Genomic DNA, 25,165 nt, shown 5'->3' with positions numbered 1-25,165 from the left:
GTTTGGGTCAAATCCTGCTTTGATGTAAATCAGTTGAAGTTTTGCCACTGATTTCAGTGGCAGAAGCAATGGGCTCTTGTTCTTTCATTGTTGTTTTGTGTTCTGACCCAGCACAAATGTAGATTAAATATATGTTATACTGTTTGGGTTTTCTAAATTATACACTGAATGTTTTCTTTGGTCTTAAAAACACAATCTATTTTGAATGCTACTTTTAACTCAAAAAACCCATTCCAAGCAAGTTAACATATCTCCAAAGTTGTTTCATCTAGCAGAGCTCTATCCACAGGCTATCACCTCCTCCAGTATATTGACACTTTGCTTCTCCATTATCTGAAACTCCTTAGGGACTTTAGCTTTTGTGAAAAGAGCTACAAATATTAAACAATGATGATTTTAGATTCTCTGCGTCACTTTGTAATTTTTTTTATCAAAGTCTCTTTAAAGCAATTCTCAGACTTAATTTTTTGGTCATAGTTCTCAATTAAATAATAATGTACTTTTGAATGGGTATGGACTTCTCTATTTTACAATGCTCACTCTTCAGGGCTTACTGTCAAAACCCTCTTTGAGGATTTACAAAGACTGAGGCTATGTCTTCACTACAGGGGGGGGGTCGATTTAAGATACGCAAATTCAGCTACGCGAATAGCGTAGCTGAATTCGACGTATCGCAGCCGACTTACCCCGCTGTGAGGACGGCGGCAAAATCGACCTCCGCGGCTTCCCGTTGACAGCTCTTACTCCCACCTTCGCTGGTGGAGTAAGAGCGTCGATTCGGGGATCGACTGTCGCGTCCTGACGGGACGCGATAAATCGATCCCCGAGAGGTCGATTTCTACCCTCCGATTCAGGCGGGTAGTGTAGACCTAGCCTGATTTAGGTCTAATTTCACATGCCTCGCTCATGTTAAATTTTACTCACACTTGCAGAAGTACATACACAGTAAGGCTTGTGGAATATGGCACATAAGGTTCTAATTCAACAAGGTGTTTAAAGAATGTATGTAATTTTGAGCATGTGAGCAGTCTCATGGAAATCAATGATTTTAGGTGCTTTGTTGGTTTGAATCCTCAACATTAGCACCCCAGTTCAGGAAAGCACTTAAGCATGTGTTAAAGTTCACCCCATTCAGGAAATCATTTATGAGGACTTAATTGGGACTTTAACACATGCTTAAGTGCTTTCCTTACTTGGGGTCCAGAAAGTGGAGAAAGGAGAGAGGAACAGAAATGTGTTTCTCTGAGGTTCAGTGGTTCATTCTGACAATGTCTTACTTGAGAGTGGTGAGTTCCGTAAGCGAGGGCTGGGTGGCCTTGAGATAGCTCTCCCTTCGTGCTGCAATCTTTGGCGATGGCTTCGGGCTGGTGTCTGAGTCCCCGCTATCATCGTCCCCCATGGCTTTAATATAACTGCCACTGCGCATCCGCCGGCATGGAATCTCGTCATCTTTGCCTCGTGGAGTGTACCCGCTCCATTCATCTTGGGGAACCTAGAGTAATAAACACAATTCACATATTCAATATACCTTCTTCTATAGCAACAGTAAGATTAGAAAACAGTAAATTGCAGCTGAGCTTTCACTGAAAGGATATATGACTCTGATCTTGGGTTTCTAAGTAAAGCCCAGTGGCTCCAGTACAGTTAACATATTTGCAGGGAAGAAAAGGGTCAGCCCTTTGCATGGTACAGAGGGGACAAATCTAGATTCTTGAATCAGAATCTCTTCTAACGGGGTGGGTGTATGTTCTGATCTGAACCCAACCCTAGGGTTTTGGTTCAGGATATATTCCACGCCAGAAGGCCTTACTTTCCATTTCTAGTTTAGATGCATGTTAAATGTAATGAAGCAGCATAGATAGTTGTGTGACTCTAAGCCTGTTTTCTATGTACTGCACCTTTTATAGTAAAGTGAACCCAATAGTCTGCCTGCAGGGATGCTCCTTCTGAGTTTCAGAAGTTCAAAATGGCTGTGTGTTCAAAATCACACCTATCCACCTCCTCTCTTATGGTGACTTTATATTTGTTCTTTCTCCTTGTTATTTCCTTTAATCTAAAATAAAATTTATCCAGACATTACATTTGCTCCTTGTTTATAGAAAATCATCACAATGAGAATGTGTTTTCAGACAATTTTGGAAATTCCATGAGGATAGCTGCTTTGTCCGTGCCTTGCTTCCCATTCCTATTGGGCTGGGGTTACAGGCCATCATCTTGGGATGTGAAGTTGAGAAAACATATGCCTGCCTGAACAACAGTAGAAATGAGAGCAGATGTGAAGTGGAATAGGGTGACTGAAGGAGTGGTCCTGCAGTCAGTTCTTTGATTGCAGCACCCCAATTTTTCCAGATTGGCGTAATTTGAGTAGATGCTCCAAAATCATAAAAGCAAGTAGGCAACATTTTAAAGAAATAAAGTACCTGTAATCTTTAGTTTTTCCACCTATTCTTTTCTCCTTCCCTTTACTGCGATCAACATATAAAGTTAATTTATATGGCTCACACAGTGACCATTGTATGTTATACTAAATGGACACTGTCAAATTTTAGGGGTCAAAATTTGACCTACAACATTTGAATAGTAGTGTCCCCCAATAGGGGATTACAATCTGTAGTCCCTTTTCATGTGGAAATTGGTGCTACATAAATTGTTAAATGTGATCCCACAACACACAACTTTCAATGCAGCTTACTGAGTGTGCATTGCTTCTTATATACTGGCTCCTTCTCCTCTTCTGTATTAAGCTTCTGTTTCTCTTCCAAAGTACCCCATGGTGCAAATCCTGGCCCTACTGAAGTCAATGGGAGCTTTGCTACTGATTTCAATGGAGTCAGGATTTCACCCCATAAATCTACTCCTGCCTCTCTCTCTGCCATAATTTCTTTTTACCACTCAAGCATCTCTCCTGACTGCTCCTTACTCCTTTGCACACTTCTTTCTTCATGCCTTCTTTTACACCCATCTGTATCCTTGAAATAATTCCCAGTTACTGTCCTGAAAACTCTAGTTCTGTGAAGCTTTACAGTTCAAATGTCCACACAGCACACTGAGTTTGTTTTGTATTGTGTTGCACTCTATTGTACCTATTAATGTCTCAGGAATTTAAGCTCTTCAGAGAAGAGACATATTTTGGGTTGCGCCTAGTTCACCTATTATACAATCCCAGGTACATTTACACTGCCCTATGAAAAAAAAAAACCCACGCATTTAAATAAATCTCTCTTCCACCCCTCTCCTTCTGAGTAACTGGTGGGGGACTTAAGAGGAAGGTACTTTCAGCAGGAAGTACCAGATAAAGGGAAGGTGGGCCATCTGGAGATCAGGAGTTAAGAAACCAAACAAGAACCATAAATTAGGCCCAAATCCAGCTTTGGTTTCATATTAACACCCCAGGGACTGATTTAGAGCTGATGCCCTGAAGATGATACACCTAACTCCAAATTTGGAGTTCCAGTTCATGCCCACTTCTTGTGTGTGTATATTTGTATATGTACATATCTTTTGATATTGGCTTTGACTTTGGATCTACAGCCTATAGAAATAGGGAGTATTTTACACTTTTTCACCAGTACACTTATGAAACACACACAAATCTCCTTTTCACCTTAGCTTCTTGCACTGTTGCTAGGGTAAATAAAATAAAATGCATGCAGTCCATACCCTCAGCATTTCTCAAATACACCTAAGAGCATGCAAAATCACCTCTTCCCCCTACCTCCTGTGTTGGGAGTAAAGAGTTGAGTTTCCAAATTGTTCAAAAGAAGTTGACACAAGATTAGTAAAATCAGGGCTTGTTGACATCGTGAATGAAAAGTTGGGACACCTCACAAGAACTTTACAACATATAAGAAAAGCTCAGGAAAATAGATTTCTAGTCACCCTTAGGATAAAGATTGTTTAAAGTCGTATTATGTACAGTACATCTGGATGCTCTGAGGGAACATTTACCTCATAAATCTCTTCTGTTTAATTTCCATTCATTATGTTTGATTTTAATAATAATAATTAATGGAGCTATCCTATCTCCTAGAACTGGAAGGGACCTTGAAAGGTCATTGAGTCCAGCCTGCTGCCTTCACTAGCAGGACCAAGTACTGATTTTTGCCCCAGATCCCTAGGTGGCCCTCTCAAGGATTGAACTCACAACCCTCGGTTTAGCAGGCCAATGCTCAAACCACTGAGCTATCTGTCCCCCCTCTGAATAATATATGGAGATATACCTATCTCATAGAACTGGAAGGGACCCTGAAAGGTCATCAAGTCCAGCCCCCTGCCTTCACTAGCAAGACTAAGCACTGATTTTGCCCCAGATCCCTAAATGGCCCCCTCAAGGATTGAACTCACAACCCTGGGTTTAGCAGGCCAATGCTCACCTTGTTATACTAAATTAATTAAAAACAAATTATACTGCATTAAATTAAAAACCTATATTAATGCAACATTAAGGCTGAGACTTTTAATTGGTCAAAAGTCCGGGAATTCAAAGTTAATACACATCACCCATATCTCAGCCAAGTTGTGCGCCTGTAGTTTTTGCAATACTGTATGTATAGTTGGATGTAATGTTTTAGTATTTAGCTGTAATATAGATGAGACATAGTTGTTGTGGGAACCATAACTCTAACACAACAACTTAAGAAATTCAGTGTCTTAGTGCATACAGTGCCTTTTGTCACAAAGATTATCCCAGTGGTTTAGATACTATTGAACAAGTTTCCGAAGCTGGTTGCAATGGGTTTGCCACATAAGCTCATACTTACACATGCAAATGTGTAATTCCATGCACAAATGGGGGTCCTGTCCAGCTTTGAAAAGTTAGCTGTATGTGTGTGCACGTGAACACAATGCATCAGATCATCATTCAGAAGTCTAGGCTCTCCTAGCTCAGTGACACAGGCTTATTTAGTGAAAAACAACAAACAATCTTGTTAACATCCACTTTGCTGTTGCAGAGCTATGAGATGTGAAGGTACAGACTGAGAATTCAGAAGTTCAAGGGCACCAAAAAGACAACTGGTTACTGCTGTCTGAACAATTCCAGAATGGGGGAACTTGCTGGTGCAAAAATAAGGAGGTAAAAAATTTCAAGTACCATTACTACACTGAGGCTGGTAGGGGAAGTCCATATTTGACAAAGAAAATGACAATATACATAGGTGCTGGAACTAGGGGTGCTGAGGGTGCTGCTGCACCTCCTGGCTTGAAGTGGTTTCCCTCAGATACAGGGTTTGCAGTTTGGTTCAATGGCTCTCATCATCCCCACTATACAAATTGTTACAGCACCCCTGAAAATATGGTAAGGGAAAAACTGAGCTAAACACAGAGTTATGTGATAACCCAGAATGCAGTACCACAAAGAGAAGTCTAATTTCAATTCATGGCATTTGGGAAGTCAGGATATGATACATACTGTTCAAGCTTCAGTGAACAAGGAAGTACAAAGACAATTTCACAAAAATAATCATTCATTAAAAAGGGGTGGTACTAGTTACAACTCCCCCCCTCCCCCCGAATGCTTATATAGTTTGCTTAGCTTGCTTGCAGAAATCTGTTTAAGCCGATTTTCATTTTTGCTTTGCAGGTATCAATTTTCTCAGAAAATATTATATTATTATATTATGCAGGACCTGATTCACTACTTACTCCAATTTTATGATGGAGTAATTCTATCGATTTTAATCATGTTACACCCCGGTAAAACTAACGAGGAGTCCTTGTTGCACCTTAGAGACTAACGAATTTATTTGGGGATAAGCTTTCGTGGGCTAAAACCCACTTCATCAGATGCATGGAGTGGCCCATTTCAAACAATTGACAAGAAGGTGTAAGTATCAGCAGAGGGAAATTACTTTTTGTAGTGACACAAAGATACAACCGCATTTGCTCCAATCCCTGAGACAAACACCTACAGGATCTCTATCAAGCGTTCTTAAAACTACAATACTCACCTGGTGAAGTGAAGAAACAGAATGACAGAGCCAGAAGGGTACACAGACGTCACCTACTACAGGACAGGCCCGACAAAGAAAGTAACAGAACGCCACTAGCCGTCACCTACAGCCCCCAACTAAAACCTCTCCAGCGCATCATCAAGGATCTACAACCTATCCTGAAGGACGATCCCGCATTCTCACAGACCTTGGGAGACAGGCCAGTCCTCACTTACAGACAGCCCCCCAACCTGAAGCAAATACTCACCAGCATCTACATACCACACAACAAAAACAGTAACCCAGGAACCAATCCCTGCAACAAACCCCATTGCCAACTCTGTCCGCATATCTATTCAAGGGACATCATCATAGGACCTAACCACATCAGCCACACCATCAGGGGCTTGTTCACCTGCACATCTACCAATATGATATATGCCATCATGTGCCAGCAATGCCCCTGCCATGTACATTGGCCAAACCAGACAGATTCTACGCAAAAGGATAAATGGACACAACTCAGACGTCAAGAATTATAACATTCAAAAACCAGTAGGAGAACACTTCAATCTCCCTGGACACTCAAGAACAGACTTAAGAGTGGCAATTCTTCAACAACGAAACTTCAAAAACAGACTCCAACGTGAAACTGCAGAACTGGAATTAATTTGCAAACTGGACACTATCAAATTAGGCCTGAATAAAGCCTGGGAGTGGATGGGTCACTACAAAAAGTAATTTCACTCTGCTAATACTCACACCTTCTTGTCAACTGTTTGAAATGGGCCACCTTGACTGCATTGGCCTCATCAGCACTACAAAAGTCATTTTCCCTCCCTTGGTATTCACCCCTTCTTGTCAACTGTTGAGAATAGGCCACTTCCACCTCAACTGAATTGGCTCGTTAGCACTGACCCCCCACTTGGTATGGCAACTCCCATCTTTTCATGTGCTGTGTATTTATACCTGCCTACTGTATTTTCCACTCCATGCATCTGATGAAGTGGGTTTTAGCTCACGAAACCTTATGCCCAAATAAATTTGTTAGTCTCTAAGGTGCCACAAGGACTCCTCGTTGTTTTTGCTGATACAGACTAACACGGCTAACACTCTTAAACCTGTCAGGGTAAAACTGTATCACAGTGATGAATCAGAGCATTTGCAAGGGGAAAAATGCTGATAAAGTAGTTGACATTTAATTTATTATTAGCTATGTCTCTATAACACCTTATAGGAAACGATCTCAAAGTGCTTCACAAACATTAATAAATTAAACCACACAACCCCCTTACATGCTAGGCATTATTATTATTCCCCCTTTGCTGATGGGTAAATTGAGGCATAGAGCATTTAGGCCAACATTTTCATACTTCATATAAAGTTAGGTATCTAAATCAACACAGTACTTAAGCTCTAAAATAAGTGACCTAATTTTCAGAGCTCATTTAGAGAGTCCCCATTATAGCTGATCTAGTATAGATTTACACGTTAAGTTTAGGCATCCAAGTCTGATAATTTCGGTAGAAGCGATATAAGCACAATCTTAAAAAATGTGTTTGTGGCAGAGCGGAAATATAACTCAGGAGTCCAGCTGAATCCCAATCCTCTGTCCTACCTACTAGACAAAACTCCTACTACGTATCAGATCCTTATTTTTAAAACTCAACAACATTAGATGTATTTCTTGTATTGCCACTTCTACACATCTTTTTAATATAAACAGTAATTTACTAAAAGTATTTCAAATCAATGCTGGGTTTTGTTTTTTTACTTATTGCCTCTACTTAGCCTCTTAAAGCAAAAAGCTTCTGTGGCTTAGTAGACTGATATCATCTGCTGTCACAGAAAAATGTTTCAGATTGTGGGGAAAAAAATATATTGAGTACTCAGTCCTTAGAGAACTAAAAATAAAATTGACTATATATAACCAAAAATAAAACAAACAATAATATTTCCAAGGGCCTTATTATTACATTCTCAGCTACGGTGTCACATATTACAGTGCTGTGCATCCAAAGGTACTGGGGAAATGTTGAGGAAAGGTGGCTAGGTGAGTTTTCAGATCATTTTTTCTGGTTGGGAGGTTTGCTCAGCTCTTTCAACTTTTGGTGGCCAGCATGTATCTTGTAAGGTCAAATACTATGCTGCATGTACGTATGTGTAGATAGTGACTGCTGCCTTTGAAGATGCAGGGGAATAAGATCTCTATACCTGAGAAAGTACCTTCACTTTTCTTTAACGTTTAAGCATATTGTAATATCCAATTGCCTCAACAGTATAATTTTTTCCAGCATTAGGAATATTATACTACAGCCTAACTAAATTAAACCATCCTGCATCACACAGAATATTTTTATTTCCAGAAGAGAGGGGGAGAAGGAGGGACAGAGAGAGAAATATAGAGAGAACAGTGGAAAATAAAAGCCAAAGCCAAAGAATGTCCCCTCTTTAATTAAAATCTCATTTTTATTATCAAGCTGTTAAACAAAATAATATGGAGACTAGAGGTATTTTATTTTGCAAGTGGGCTTTAATAAATTTAAAGTGAGATCTTTCATAGTGATTTTTCATTCTTTACAGAACTAATAACGAAGAATGTGCTTTAATTAAACAAAAAAGTCTGATGAAATAGAAAACAAATGTAAGGAAGAAAAATAGCACCTAACAGAGGCCTCAGAACTGGGTCAGCTAATGAAACACACCACTTCCATTATAAGTAATCACGTAGAAATATAATGTTCCTTACAAGTATGAAAAATAATATTGACTATGGTTTCTTTCTTTCTGCTCAAACATCAGCTATTAGATTTACTGTACCATAAACAGACCATGCAAAACACATACAGTCAATAGCCAATCCCTTCACTGGTTTCAGTTGCATTTGCTGTGCCATTTACATGCTCTGATCTTTATCTAAATTTACTTTGCTCTGAAAGAGACTAAATTTATCATTAGCAAGCTTGCGGTGACTGGTAAATTTCTTTTTGTATTCTTTTTGTGTAAAAAGCTGGATTTTTCTTATGTATATTTCTGGGTCCCCAAATAAACAAAAGACAGGTATATAGTGGCATTCAAGTGCTAGATTATTCATCTCTAATTCACACATTGGATGAAATTTGAAATAAACTCCAGCATGTGAGGATAAAAATATGGATTTTATTCAGGCTTTAAACAATAAAAAAAGAATATTTTCCTTTCTGTTGCCTAGAATGTTTATTAACTTACCTTATTAGATGAAATATCAAACAGACTGTCTTTTTGGCAAATTAAGTTCATTATTCATCTCAATTTTGATTTGGGTTACTGCAGCTGAGAGCATTAAGCTTCTCCCTGTGCTTTGCCAATGCAATGTGGGTGACTGGAAGTAAACACAAAGGCTGGAGGGGAGTGGCTGGCCATCACTCAACAGTAGACTCGTAACTTTAGCTTTCTATTAGTATGCAAATACTTAATGAAATGAAATCACACAACTAAGAACAATACTTAATGACTCCTCAGTGCAGATTTTCAAACCCATGCAATTTGGTTCTCCTAGCAGTTATTATGGCTATTTTGTATGTTAGAGAAAATTCAATTGCCCTCTTCCACTTTCTAGGTCTATTCTTGGCAATCATGAACACTGAATTCTTAGAACAACAAAAATGAATATCACAGCATCCTTTCAATGTGCATGTTTTAGGAGTCACTGAAATATGCAAAAAAGGAGGACTTAAGATATAATTAACACTATATGTTTTACTGTATTTAAAAATAACCTTCAGCAGTTTTCAGAAAAGCAGATATGTAGGTTATTTCCATTTAGAGAAAATCAAATATCTGCAATATTCTTGCCAACATTTGTTTCAACTTGTGGGATTTTAGCAATGAGGTTCTATTTTAAAATCAGTTCATTTGACTGAAATACCTGTATGTATCTTTACATGGGGAAAAACTGGTATTAGATTCCTAACAGCCAAGACCAACAAGACTGAGTCATACTGTTCTTAGCTTAGACCAGTCTGCCCGCATTGGGTATGCAGTTATGGTGCTTTTTGATCTCTACTTCAATCTTGGAATAAGAAGCTTAATTTAAAATAGCAGAAATATTCCTTACTCCCCACCCTTAAAAAGAGAAGCATCACTTTCAACATTTATCTCCAAACTACTGTACATGTCTCCATTAGAAATGGGCCCACATTGTAGAGTTCAGACCAGATTTAGATCTGGATCAAAACTGTCCCTGAAGATGGGGTTGTCCAGAATAGCGTTTGGTTTGGGCCCACTATAGAAAGACCCAATCCACAAAATTCAGATTAGAACATCCCCAGTGTTCATGGTGACAGGAAGGTATCAGATCCTGGGTTCTGAGATGGGATCACATCTAGTCTGTTTTCTCTCAGTATCAACTGGAGTTGTTACCAGGCATCAACTTTAATGTCTTAGATACAGTTTCCACAAACACATCTCACAGCTTCTAAGGTACTTTATGATGGGATAACTCAAACAGCTGTATTTAATGGCCCCTTTATACTATATAATTAACACTATATGGCATCACACAGCTGAGAGGAGGCATAAATCCAAGTGATAGAATTTTATACAGAGTGGTAAACATGCTGTTGGAATGAAAGGATGTTCAAGCAAGATGGACAGTGGAACTAAAAGTCAAATTAGAACAATGTATTGTGTATATGTGTGCAGTCACCAACATTGAGAAGTAATGGAACTGTGAAGGAACTAGTGGATGGGAAACAACAATCTCAAGTACAATGGCAGATAAAATTGCAGGCATAATCATTAAAGAGCGGACATTGTCATAGAAGATCTAGCTAGGTACTTACAGGGCCTGCATCAGTGGGGTACTGAGCAACTAATGGGACTGCTATGCCAAAGACCAGTCTTTAACTAATTGTATGAGAAAATGGTGGTTAAAGTGAAATATACAGTGATGCCATCCTTACCAACTGCAATAACAAAGGTGATGGAAAGTTATTGTAGGGTAAATTTAAAAAGAGGTTGCAAGAGAAAGACAGGATTACTTAGCAATGTTCTGCTAAGGAGGGGAGGGATAGCTCAGTAGTTTGAGCATTGGCCTGCTAAACCCAAGGTTGTGAGTTTGATCTTTGAGGGGGCCACTTAGGGATCTGGGGCAAAAATCAGTACTTGGTCCTGCTAGTGAAGGCAGGGGGCTGGACTCGATGACCCTTTGGGGTCCCTTCCAGTTCTATGAGATAGGTATATCTCCATATATATATTTATGGGTTATTTTCATAGGAAAGATTTTTCACAGCACAGCAAAGGTGTCTTGGATAGATACAGAATTAGGCTGAAGACTATGTATGCCTAAGTAGAAGATCTGGTTGAATTATTCATTATGAATATATTTGTTGCAAATTTAGCTCCCATTTGTGAATCATTTACAAACCCATCCCAATTTCTACAGATCTACTCATAAGCATTCACCAACAAGTTGGATGATCAATTTTCATGGTTGAAAAATCACTTTTGGGTGAATTGTGTTTTTCTGGTATAAAATGTGAGATAAATAACCAGTTATGCTACTGATGAAATGGGCTGTAGCCCACAAAAGCTTATGCTCAAATAAATTTGTTAGTCTCTAAGATGCCACAAGTACTCCTGTTCTTTTTTGCAGTTATGCTACAGTTCATGAAACTTTTGGGATTCACAAACTTTTTCATGAATACCTGGAGATCGTTCAAATACCTGAGAATAATATAATCCCATTATTATATTTGGTGTTTTATTTGCAAGTATATTTTTCTTTTCAATTATTTCACCAGCTTTATTAAGAAGTATGAAATTGAAATCAGGATAAAATGATAATAGGAGGCTTCAACTTTAGCCGTTTTGCAGAACTGATAAGAAAATTGCAGCTGTGAAGGATAGATTTACCATTCAATGGAAGAAAGGAGTGGAGAATCAAGTTCTAGATACGTAAGCTGCAGCAGAGAAGAAATAGCATCTTCCCTAGATATGTATGCAAGACAAGGACACATTGAGTAGATTAATTTAGTAATCACTTCACCGTGACAGAAATGCAAACAAAGTTCACAAGAAAAACAAGTAGAGAATGATTGCAAATTCAGATGAATGTGCACAGATAAACCCAGCAAAACAGATTTTAAACAAATTACTATCCCAGAAGAATAAACAATTTACCAGGTGATTTAATAGACTAAATGATCAAATAATATGATATCTCACAATACAGATTAGCACCAGGAAGTTAAGCAATAAACTCAATTTAGCCTTACAAAGAAATGGGACCAGAGAAGCTATGGGATACCTACTGAATCATCTTACAAAGGAGGTGCCTGGTCCTAAGAAAAGAAAGCAGGATTTACTGAAGCAGAAGAGTTTCTTTACACCGAGTAGTTTATGGACATTGTTGATGGCCTCCAACAGGGTCTAAGCCATAAGAGAAAATAATACATAGGCTCTGGGACAAATCAGGCCCTTCTTTACCACATCCAAACTACAATAAACTAGAAAATATGCATCTCATACTCAAGCCTTTTGGCTTACAAGTTTTACAGATTTTTTTCCAAGTCGCTTGTTCATGGGCTGCTGGACAAAGCATGGTATGTTGATAGCTGCATAGGATTCCCCACCTACTGGATACCTCACTTTCCCACCCCACCCTGCCACTTTTCTATTGCTGAGTCTTCCTTGAACGGTAGCTGCCAGCAGCAAAGTTCTACTTTTTCTGCTGCCCTATGCCAAGAATATAAAATTATTATTTATACTGTGGTAGTGCCTAGGGGCCCCCAGCCAAGGCCCTCACTGTGCAAGGCACGGTACAAACACATAAGAAAAATATAGTCTTTGCTCCAAAGAGCTTAGTGAACTCTAATTAAAGCCAGGAAATAAATAGCTTGCTTTCCCTATCCTGTGTATCTTGATACAAATGATTACAGTGTGTCATGAAAAAACACGACTGACCCAAATAAAAAAAATGGGGGAAAATATGAAAAATAATCTGTGCACTTTTTTCTCTCTTTACAGATAGGCGAAGGCTATGAAAACAATTATGGGGAATATCCAGCAGTAAATACATCATTAGAGACTAACTGTGTAGTGTGGTAGTGCTGGTGCATGAATTACCATAGATCCATAAAATTAAGAATGGTAAAATATCTATGCATTTAGACCGTTTTTAGGCCAGGGAAGTATTGCTTCCTACATTGCAAATTCTAGTGATATGTCTAGCTTAAACAACAAGGAGTCTGGTGGCACCTTAAAGACTAACAGATTTATTTGGGCATGAGCTTTCGTGAGTAAAAACCTCACTTCTTCATCCGAAGAAGTGAGGTTTTTACTCACGAAAGCTCATGCCCAAATAAATCTGTTAGTCTTTAAGGTGCCACCAGACTCCTTGTTGTTTTTGTAGATACAGACTAACACGGCTACCCCCTGATACTTGATGTCTAGCTTAGAACATTCCAATGGACTGTCTACCATAAGCCTTGGAAAACTTCCACTACCTAACAAATCTCACTGTCAAGGCATGGGGAACTATCATGGATAAAATAAGAATGCTCCTTCCCATTTCCCGCCCTCCGCTGCTTGGACCATTCCTAGAGCTGAACCAAATCAGAATATTTTCTTGAGGTAAGGAAAAGTTCAATACCAGACTGTACCCCATTCCCTTCCCTCCCACCAACACACACCTACTTCCCAGAGAAGAGATGGGGTAGTTCTAATTTACCCTATGCCCACATAAAAGAATCATCTATTCTCTCCCAAAGTCCACATTAATGAAAGCGCCTGTGCACGGTCTCCATCCCCAGTTATGCTGCAGAAGCACAGAAGTATCAGCCTAAGAATACTGCGAGATTTAAAGGAGCAGATGTAGCAGGACCTAAGAGTGAGGATCTGCCTTTCACTACTGTAGAAATGGTGGGATGGCAAGTTTCCCAGCCCCTATAATATTTCACTTGGGACTTTATCAGAGCAGGTCTACCAGAAACACCATCCCCATAGGAAGCGGCGGAGGCAGTAGGCAAGACACCACCCTCTCAGAAAAGCAGGTGAGAGGAGAGGTGGTCTATCAGCCATCCCCCTAAAACAGCACAGGGGAACTCACAGCTACTTGTATAGAAAATGGAATTGGGAGGGGGTCCTACTAGCCACTTCCACTTAGCTTTCCTACAACTATTGGAGCCTATTGGAGAGAGGAAAGATTGTATTAAGAGGAAAGAATGGGTCCTTGAGGAACATCCATAGGTTTGGATAGCAACCTGAGGTTTGGAGTCTGCTCTGAATCCACACTCCAAACCTTCAGAGATTAAGCCATCTCTAATATGGACAAATGCGAATTGGGGACTAGACTGAAATGATCAAACTTAAGTTATTTCTTCTACAGAGTGAGATTGTTATTGCTCATTATTTCTACTTCTAAATAATGAGGTGTTCTGATACTACAGTAATAGAGGCCATAAAAACAGGCAGGCATGGGGTGAGGGGAAGGGTTGAGAGAACTATTTCACTTGTGACCCATGCCAGACTCAAGCCTGCAGCTTCACAGAAAAAAAAATCACATTGAATATTCAGTAGAACAAAAAAGTCACGTATCCATTGTGTTCAGACATTTATAGCCCAAGGACAGTTTGCATAAATAAAACACTAGCCTCATCCAAGGATCATGTAGTCCACTTGCTGCATCATCAATAGCAACTTAAATTATAAGTGAGTTGAAAAGAGCATCTAGTAATCTGGTTAACGAGTTAAAAAAAGCGGCAAAGAAATACCACATTAGTCAAAGTCATTATCAGAGTTGTCCAACACTATCATGGCTTTGTAATGAACTAGTTTTATCTCAATTAGTACATTTCAAATTGTCCTAACACAGGAAACCAGCCTACCTATGTTTCAACAGGAAACAAAAAAACAGTTGAAACATATCTACATCTTATTGACAGAAGGATACTGATTATTTTTATTTATAATATTTATATTGCAGTAGAGTTTACAGGCCCCAATTAGGATTGGGGCCCCAGTGTTCTAGGAGCAGTACAAATACAAAGGAAATATTGTACATGCCATAAAGGGCTTATAGTCTCAGATGACAAGTGATATGTGAAGGGGAAGGGAATGGGAAGCAGTTAAATATGCACAATTTTTTACTAACACATACATTTGCTATTTTTAAAAATTGTCAATAAATAACAGTTTCAGTTGTCTCAGACTGCCTCATACACTAGCAATTATTACCTGACTGATGTCTTATAATGCTAGCAATGTAAATTAGAGCTTGTTTAAGATTTTCCTCTGCTTTTTAGCAAATTCCAAACACTGACATTTCACAGTTTTTTTTCAAAGCAAGTATATAATAATAATAATAATAAATAATCTGGACATAAATAGCATGTCATATGTATAAGAGAACATTCAGTCATTCTAATTCCATGCATTGTTGGACATATTTCCATGAAGATACAGATACTCTCCTCTAATTCCATTTATAAACCTATTCCTGTCAATTAAATATTATCTAACAGTCCCTCTGGAAGTGCTTATTTGAAGCTGATGTTGGCATAGTTTTTTACTCTTTTCTATCCATCTGGTTACACACTGAATTGTCAGCTATTTTATCAATACCTGCCTGGAAACTGGATGAGTAAACAAACAACAAAAAACTTCAAATCCAAAATAACCAAGACATTCAACTCCAAAATTAAAATTTCTTCTAGCTCCCAAAACTCAGATTGAAGAAAACTACTGTACCAAACCTTTAAAATTGTAACTCAGCCCTAAAGTCCCTCCCCACTCCATACGCGCATCTATACACACACCCTGAGAATACATACTTTCTCCATTTCCCCTTCCCCCATGTTGCTATAAATTAATGGAAAATATACACATCCTTTCAAAGCTTAGTATTCTAAATGATTTTATATGCCATTTAACCTATAGAGCTCAATTTTAAAATGTGGGTGCCTTAATAGGACATCTGAATCCTTCCCTTTATCTGAGTAATGACCTGAGCAACAAAATGTGGAAACGGAATATCCCATAAAGGTAACCACGTTAGAAAAATGGGCTGCTGTATACATATAAACATGCAAGAGTCCCACTATTTTAAAGCAAAACAAAGTTCTCTTCTCAAACCTCTTTTTTCCTCATGGTCTTCTCTCTTCTCTGTGTGACGTTATTCCATTTTACACATACACTTAGATGTGCCATAGCTGCTTCGTTTAAAACGCATAAAAGCTATCCACAGCTCAACTAAGAATGAAACAGTTTTAATATTTTCTGATCCATGTTTCTGCCACACACATTCACCGGCAGTATGATAGCTCCAAGAGCAGACATCTGATTCTTGACATTTAAAGATACAATACTGGTGAAAAATAGTGACGCTTTATTAACTGCAAACAGCTTGTGAGGGAGTAGGTGATGTACTCTTAAAGTGTATAATCAGAACAAGCAATCATTACAGCCTTTCAATTTTATGTTTTTGAATCAATGCCATAAGAAAGAGAAATAGCCAGAGATACAAATCTGGACACTTTACAATAACTATTTAATCTTTTGTGGAAAAACAGCTAGCAGTCTTTTTTTACTGGTGTATAAAGGATTAAGACATCTCAAAGTTTCCAAAGGGTCTCCAATTTTCATAATAAAATAAGAACTAATGAAGGCAAATCCTGAAATTACAGAAACCAAAGAATTTGTATACTGGTAACCATTAGTGCTGGAACTAAGGTTGCTGGGGGTGCTGCAGCACCCCCAGGCTTGAAGTGGTTCCCATTATATACAGGGTTTTCAGTTTGGTACAATGGCTCTCAGCATCCCCACTAGAAAAATTGTTCCAGCACCTCTGCTGGTAACATCCTGTTGAGTGACATTGTAATGCTAAATACAAGCAAAGCAACCTCCAATTCCCTATGTCCCTGCTGTGACTGCCTTTTGAATCCAACCCCCCCCAAAGCTCTCATTCTTCCCACACGCGCAAAAATAAATAAATAAATAAATAAATAAATAAATAAATCAGCCTGTTGCCCACTGGAAAAGTTCATTTGAAACTTGACTTTTAGCAATAAAATGCAAATTTATTTTAAATTTTATCTGGATTACCCCTTTCCCTTTTCTACGTCCAATGACCTCTCAAAACATGATAGACGATGACCTCTGAAATATCAGAGTGAAAAAACATCTGCAAAAAGAACAATTCAGTAAACAGCAATCAGTGCTAAATACTATACCTGAAGGTATTGACAAGACCGCTCCTGTTGACATGTCTCTGACTTCACTAGTGTCTGATCCATATTAACTGAAGCTTTCTGGTAAACCTCACGGGCTCTGCTCACTGTCAATGTAGAGGACCAAGAGCTTTTCTTCATTAACTGGGCATCCAAATTCACGGGCAGGTTTGCACAAGTAGAGCATTTGACATCATTATTGCTTTTGGATGACTTCACAGTATGTTGACTTACAGTATTATAGGCTTCCATAAAGTACTGAGAAGTGGAACGATCGGGGCACCTTCCCATAGTCATAACTCCACTGGGACCATGATAAATGCAAACATCATTGTCCAAGTTGTCATCTGAACTCCACCATCCTGGTGCATTGGATCTGGACTTGCCTTCTGACCTCCTTTCTTTACTCTTGCTACGCTTCCCATACCTCATAGTCTGTGTCTCCTCTGGGCTTGCTTTGCCACCATTGACACTTCCCTTTGATGGTCCCTCAAGAGAATGAGACTTTGTGAAGAGCTTTTGAACAGAGTGAACTAAGTGGCGGATCCTCCCTGGACTGTCACTGCGATGTTCCACGGCAGTCCGTTTGTATTGTAAGGTATGGTAGCCATCACGATTAAGAGGCAACTGCCTTTCAAACTGGTCCAAAAGATTGGCAGGAATGCGATTAGTTTTGTTAGCTGTTCCATGGGGAACAAGAGCACACTCGTCTTTAAGTTCATGGTGGGAACTGTAATGTCGCCGAGGAAATGTGCTGCTGGCAATTTGATCATTATAAGGTACCATGCATTCTGCCTGAAAAGAGTTTCTCTGAGTATAATAAGGGTGATCTGCAGGGTGAGGGTCCACTGGATTTAACAAATATGGCTGCCTGTCTGGGTGATGTGGCAGACTGTCACATGGAGGGTCACAGGTAATCCCATGATGATGACTGCGGTTGCTGGATAATCCTTTCATTGTTGATGTAAAGAGTATCCCAAAGTCATCTAATATGTATAGTTACGTTACAGACAGATCTCAGAGAAAGGCCTAGAAGAATGGAAAACAACAGAAGATGTGAGATATTTAAACCACTGCAGTAATTGACATGCATATTTTTCATATAATTGCCTTTAATATTAGAAATCTTAAACATAAAATCCTTTCTCACACCCCTTTGTTAGACAATTGGTCACCCCTTATGCATGGCCTTATATCATCACAGAAAGGATAGCTCAACAAATTACAAAAAGCAAACTTGTTCTAACAAGTGAAAACTAGATAAGGGAAGATTTTCTTCTGTAAAACCCGCCATTGCTAACTAATTAACAGCAGTAAAAATGCTGCTATGTACTCTCTAAGGCCCCAATCCTACAAACACTTATGCATGTGTGCAAATCCTTATATGTATATTCAGTGGGTCCCAAATTACTCACATGCATATTTGCAGGATCAGGCCTGAATTCATTAAACAAAATCATGCTCTTTCAGAACATTTTCTGGGTTACTTATGGCCCAATGCAAAGCATAGTGAAGTCAATGGGAGTCTCTCCACTGACTTCACTGGATATTGGATCAGGCTCCAAGTGTACTTTCCATTCAGTTTATGTCTTTTGTCTACTTAGATTGTAAGCATCTTTTCTTTCTTATTCTACACTAAGAATAACTCACATGCTTTATATTGCAGCATGAGACTATTTCTTCAGGGGAGAGAACCAGTGTGGGAGCCATGCATCTTAGTTGGATAGTCTGTGTCTTTGCAGAAGTACAGAGAGAAGGTCAGGGTAACACAGTTAGAAAGACCCAGAAACTTCCAGAACATGATGTGGTAGTTACCATATATGGTCAGTAGCTGTTCTAAGGCTCTATATGATGTTTTCATTGTGGGCAACTCACCTGGCAGGTGATAACCTAGTCATCCTCTGAAAGCTGACTCAATCAGAGACCAAGGTGGGTGTGTGGGAGAGGGAAGGTTACAAACAAAGAAGTTAAAGCCCAGCCCAGCATACTCAGTAGTTGATTGACACAGGACCAGGAGGAAAGTCTGTATGAGAACACCGTAAATTTACGTAAAACACCATAAATTTACTGCTTAATAGCTTTTGTTTAAAAGTTATTCATAGTCATCCAAATACTATTTACAAGGTGGTTTTGTGCGCATTAAATGTCTGTTTTTAGTAAAAGTATGGTATGCGCCCTTTGAAATCAACTGGGAACTATTAAAATTCATTTATCAGGGGTTTACATACAATAGCCCTGAGGTTTAATTCTGTGTAATGCTTTCTGAAAAGCCCTGAAAAGACAGAACCCTGGCCTGTGCTTGAGCAAGGAGTAAAGTTGAGGTGCAGGAAGAAGGGGACTGTCATAGATTTATACAGTATATTGTCTGAGCACTTCATCCCCTTCCCCGCCCCCAGTACATAAGCACAATATCAAACCAATAATAAAATAATAATAAAGGTTGCTGACTCCATGAAAACATACCCCAACTGTAATAATTTTACAGTACACACCTTTGGAACCATTACATACCTATTGACTTATTCCTACTCTTTACCAGAAATGTTTTAGACTTAGAGTGGACTGGTATTTGGTGTTCAGACTTATTCTCATAAATTTTCAAAGAACTAAAGTGTTTCAGTATCAGTGCTCCCTCTAAAGTCAATGGGATTTGTACAACCAAATCTTTTACATTGCTTTTTCAAATGCAAAAGAGTATGTTACTTGAGTGGATTGGAAATATTTGGCCTCAGAGTCACTTTCAAAGGTTACAGTACTACAACTGGCAACCAGATACATTCCTTTAGCTCAAGTGATTCAATAACTACAACCTTTCAACGTACATGTCCCCAGTTCATATCTCACCAGTGGCAAATTTAGTAGTCCAAAGGACCAGCTGGAGTAATGTTGCTGCAACATCTACACCGCTAATGTATGAATTGCTAATGTTGTAAAATAATTCATAGCAATGTCTAAGGAGCCGGTGCATAGAAGGGTGATGCAGCAGCATTGGACTTTTTTGGGAAGTTCTTGTTGTGCAGTCTCTTTGCAGCTTCTTTTAAGATAAGTGAACTGGAACTTTCTCACCTACACTATTGTTTCCATTGGGGCTGATAATGCATTGTATCTCTTGGAACACTATTTCAGTCTGAGTCTTTCTTGGGAATGTGGAAAGACTTGTGTAGGAACTGGAGTGGCAACTGTAAGGTATTTTCATCAGGTAAGTGTTTATGTTTTAATGAGATGTAGACATAACATCTACCGGAAAAATCAACCACAAAGATGGCATTAAATTGGTCTTGATCTAGCAAAGCCTGTTTTGCATTAACCAGAACATATTTTATATTTTCCTCTGAATCTCTAGCAAGCTAAAAATGTTTCTTGATATGCTACAGATCTGATGTGGATGTGCTGCATTTCACTCTTCCATACCACCTCTGTGCAATGCAGAAAATGTTCACTGTCCGGAGACCTTGAATGCTAAAAAGTTTTCAAAATATCACAGATGGCATTTGAAATATTCAAACAAGATGAGCTCACTGGTTTACTCAAATAGAGACATGACCTAAAGTATTTTTAAAAGCACTAAAAGAGACTATATTCAGAACTCAGGTCTTGTCAACTACACAGTACTTAAAGTATCCGGCAGTTGTAAAGAACACTTTACAGCTTTACCAACATGATCTATTAGGCTGTGGAACAGCCATGATTCCCAAGGGAAATGGTGGTAGCTCTATTACTTGAGTAATTTAAAATGCAACTTGGCAAAGAATATACCATCAAGAACAGTTCTGCAAAATGGACCTGATGACCAAATAAGTCTCCCCCATTCTTTAATATCTATGAATATAGGTTCACACTATAAAGCTTGGCAAATGGGGGCTTCAACCATGTAATAATGTTGACAAAAATCCCTTCATTGTCATATTGTGAGCCTTAAGATTACATCATAATTATTTTAGCGTTAACAAAATACAAGTTCACCGCACAAGAAAATGATCGCAACGATTTCACTCCCAAAGATCTTACAATCTAAAACATAGACTTAAAGGAGACAGGGTGGAGTAGAAAAATCCAGAATGGTGAGTGAGTAACTTTTATTTTTTAGTTATCCACGTTATTATGAATTCCCAACTTGTGGGTATTGTGAAAGTAGCAATTTGGCAGCAGAGAAATTTGAATGAGAAGGGGAGGGAGATGGGGGAAGAGTTTGAAGACTTGATAGGGAGGCCATTCCATGCATAAGGGGGCAGCATGGAAGAAGTCATGGAGATGAGAGCAAGGGAAGGAAATGAATGGCATATATAGACTGTGTCACTGGTGGGGTGGAGTGGTTGTGGGAAGGAGCAAGAGTACCATAAGAGGAAAGGTCTGATTTGTAGGCTGCAGCAGAGCTGTGTGGGAACTAGAAGGCAAAGATGAAAAGTTTAAACTAGATGCAGTGTGCAAGGTGGAGGGCTTCAAAGAGATGGAAGATGTGGTTTGACTGATGGAAGAGGAGAACAATTTTACTAATGGACAGGTTGTGGTCTTAGACGACCGGATGGTGGAGAGGCTTAGGAGGAAAGTAAGAGTTCAGTTTTATATCCATATTAAGTCAGTGTTGTCAATGAATCATCCAGGAGAAAATGTTGGATAAACAGAAGAAAATGGACTGGACCGAGAGTGAGAGAGAAGATTTGAAAGTCACTGCCATGAAGAAGATAACCCTCTCCACTCACAAGTGTATGCAGGGTTACAGTAAAGAGGAGGCGGCTAAGAATAAGGCCTGGCAGGACCACTACAAAGAAGGTATCAGGGAGGAAAAGAAACACCTAAAGCAGTGCGGAAGATCTCACAATGGCAGGAGAACCAGAAGGGGAAAAACAGGCTGCCATGGCGAAGGGAGTGATCAGCAGTATCTAAAGATATGGATACAGATGGAATAAAAGCCAGAAATGTGTTCTATATAATGTAAAGGCAGAGTCGAATTTTTTTTATTCTTAACCCTTAGGCTGTTGTTATATTAAATTATAGAGGTCCTTACATTGCATTGACTGTTGTGAAAATGATAATGCTGAAAATATCTACCCAGAAATGAGCACCATTCTTTTATTATATATCAAATATCTAATTAACAAAGATATGTCCCATTGTACTTTAATTATTCTGCTACTATAGGAGGATCTAACAAAAACAGAAAAGTATCAGGCTAAGTTGGTGCGCTAATGTACATTACATTGAATAAAGCATACTGGTGATATAGTTTCCCTATTTACAGAGGTTTATATGCTTCTACTACATATTTAAAGGACTAACCTTATGAACAGTAAAAAGCACATTTGTTTTCATTACTATGTAAACTCCATTCAGAAAATACTTGAAACATTGACAAACAATATTAAACAACTGCATCCCCTCATCCCATTTGGAAATGATTTAATATGATTATATATTATTTTACATAACAGAATTTGTTAAACCTATCAAAGAATTTTTCAGTGTCATCAATAGCCAATGGGGAATCTGATCATATCACAAGTAGCTGAGATGAGGAAAATTGAGTTTGTGCTGTATTGTTATATCTTGGCCAAACCAAGACTGTTTAATCAATCATAAAAATAATAAAGGATACTTTCTGAAGATATTACAGATTTATAAACAATGGAAATAGTAGCTCTGTGACTAGAAGAACAAAAGACCACTCGATAGCATAGTGATGGATGACATAATAGAGAAATAAAACATTATCTTGTAAGGCTGGAGAAGTCTAATCTTATTCAGAATCAGTATTATGTTTGCCACTGTTATTTTAAGTATGCCTTAGGAGAGAAGGAGATAAAAACCTATTCATACTTATTTCTGACTCAGGATGACCACACATATTACAGTACACAGTACATATATCAGTTATATGTTGGTATGATGTAATGTGCTGGAACACTGTGCCCTAGATTATTCATATGCCACTAACATGGTTTGGAATCAAAGTGGCATACAAAACATCAGAACCTGAATAAACAAGTTTTATAAGCTTTCAAGTATTCTATGCACATAGACTCTATTATGATGTTTATTTGTATTAACTGATACACAAATCATCTATATTCTGTGTTTATTAATGTGCAATGCTTTCCAGAAACCTGTTTCCTGTTTTATATGTCTGTGGAAACCTCTCCCTTTTAAAAAGATTTAGTGATATGTAGCACAGCCTCTCCAATTTTATCTGAGAAGATCACACAACTACGTTACTTGTGTTTCATAAAAAAACATGAAGAAACTATTAGGTAGCAAAATTCTTTTGTTACAATCATGTGCAAATAATATTTATAGATAAGGCTGTGAGTCTGTCACGGAAATCACGGGTTCTGTGACTTTCCAGGATCTCCATGACATCTGCAGCAGTCAATGCAGATAACCTCAGGGCTGCCCGAGCAGCTGGGGCGACCCCGGGGCGAGCCGCACTGGCTGCTGCTGGAGTCACCCAGGGGGCCAGCTGCTCAGGGGGTCCCAGAGCCAGCCGCAGAGCCCCCGGAGTACCCCCCCCTGCAGCAGCAACAGTGCCCGGGCCCCCCCAGAGCACCTAAGATTTAGTCAGGGGTATTTGTAGTAAAAGTCATGGACAGGTCAGGGGCTGTGAATTTTTGTTTATTGCCCATTACCTGTCCATGACTTTTATTAAAAATACCCCTGACTAAATCGTAGCCTTATTTATAGAGGGTAGATAATACAGCAGAGTAGAGCAGAAAATATAGAATGTAGCATTAACATTTGTGTATTCTTATGTATTCAGAAATAGGTTACAGTTAGTGTCTTACAAAATATTACATTATAGGTTAGATGTTTCTTTCACGTGGACAATATATTATATGTAGTAAATACTGATTATTTTTCTAGTAATTTCAGAATTTGATTATGCAACAACAACATAAGATTCATAATGAGAAACTCCATAACATACAGAAATACAACTGATACTTGCAGAGGTCATTTGAAGGAACCACCACCTAATTATATTTGTATACATATATTGCATAGTTTAAATATAGAAAAACTTCAAGGAATTGAGAATTTTATGAGCAACAAGTGAACATGAAAACTGTATTAGCAATATATAATATTGACACCAAATAATTACTTTATATGCAATGTATGATTTCCTATTTAAGGGTAAAAGTCACCTAACCACATTACGTAATCCCTGCAGTACACATCTGAGAAAATGAGGGCCAGACTGCTCTGGAGGTTGCATTTTCTTTGTGCAGTGAACATAATTCTTATGAAATATCATTCAGTGAGTCACAGCCTGATTTTGAAATCTCAGTTTCAGACAGGGTCAGACTAAAACTATGGCTCTGATTCAGGAAAGCACTTAAGCACCCTTTCTGTATAGGGATGCTGTCCTGAATTGGGATCTCTGTGTCTAAAAACAGAATAGTCTTGCCAAAGGTATTGTGTGTGGCAATTTGGAACATATGAACACATTTCCCCATAAATATGCTTTTTAATATTGTCATCTATAACAGTTCTCACATTTGATCCTATTGTATCCATCCTGGACAAATGGAGGAAATTCTCCTTATCCTCAAACTAAGTCCTGAGAATTTCATCCATATACTTAATGTGTGTCACCAAAAAGAATAGCTGTTAACAGAGTATACCAGGGATTGAAAATGCTGCCTCAAGAGTTCTAACCCCCTACAAACACAGGAAAAAATACATTTGGACTGAGACTCAAACTGCCATACACTCCTCAGTCATGACACAGAGCACTGATCTCCCAGGTTTTGATATTTTACAACCAGTTATTCTGGCCTGGTCTTTCTATTGGCTTTAACAATGTCAGTATTACATCACAATAATGCAGGTATATAAATAAATACAAGGATACGTATGTAAAAAGATGTGCCCATGTACTTTGTTAAAGGTATCCCGAGTCTAACAAAAGGAAAATAAGATGCCACATTAATTTTCCCAATCCTTTTTGGCATATGTCCTGAAGTGAAATGTGTTTAGGGTAAACGTCTCAAAAGGATGTGCAGATTTTGGTGCCATGCCAAGCAGACAGAC

The 25,165-nt window shown here is 38.6% G+C and overlaps 1 protein-coding gene across 4 annotated transcripts in view; it reads right to left on the bottom strand.

The window, feature by feature from the left end:
• The window catches only part of DLGAP1 (DLG associated protein 1), a 208,058-nt gene extending 189,901 nt beyond the window's left edge, over window positions 1-18,157 (bottom strand). For 2 of the 4 annotated variants that reach the window (XM_026647331.1, XM_026647330.1), the window contains exons 1-2: window positions 17,141-18,157; window positions 1,278-1,492 (exon numbers count right to left, since the gene is read on the bottom strand). In XM_026647331.1, the coding sequence (XP_026503116.1) occupies window positions 1,278-1,492; window positions 17,141-18,094 (1,169 nt within the window). In that variant the 5' untranslated portion in view covers window positions 18,095-18,157. Of the gene's footprint in view, window positions 1-1,277; window positions 1,493-9,158; window positions 9,210-17,140 lie in introns of those variants that run through there. The other 2 variants (XM_024212136.1, XM_024212135.1) reach the window with 1 other exon arrangement.
• Between the last annotated feature and the right edge of the window lie 7,008 nt (window positions 18,158-25,165).

This window comes from Terrapene carolina, unplaced genomic scaffold (assembly GCF_002925995.2).
Source record: "Terrapene carolina triunguis isolate 2854851 unplaced genomic scaffold, T_m_triunguis-2.0 Scaffold58, whole genome shotgun sequence".
Lineage (NCBI taxonomy): Eukaryota > Metazoa > Chordata > Testudines > Emydidae > Terrapene > Terrapene triunguis.
Note: the sequence above shows the minus strand (reverse complement) of the source record. Positions and strands in the feature narration are given on the sequence as shown.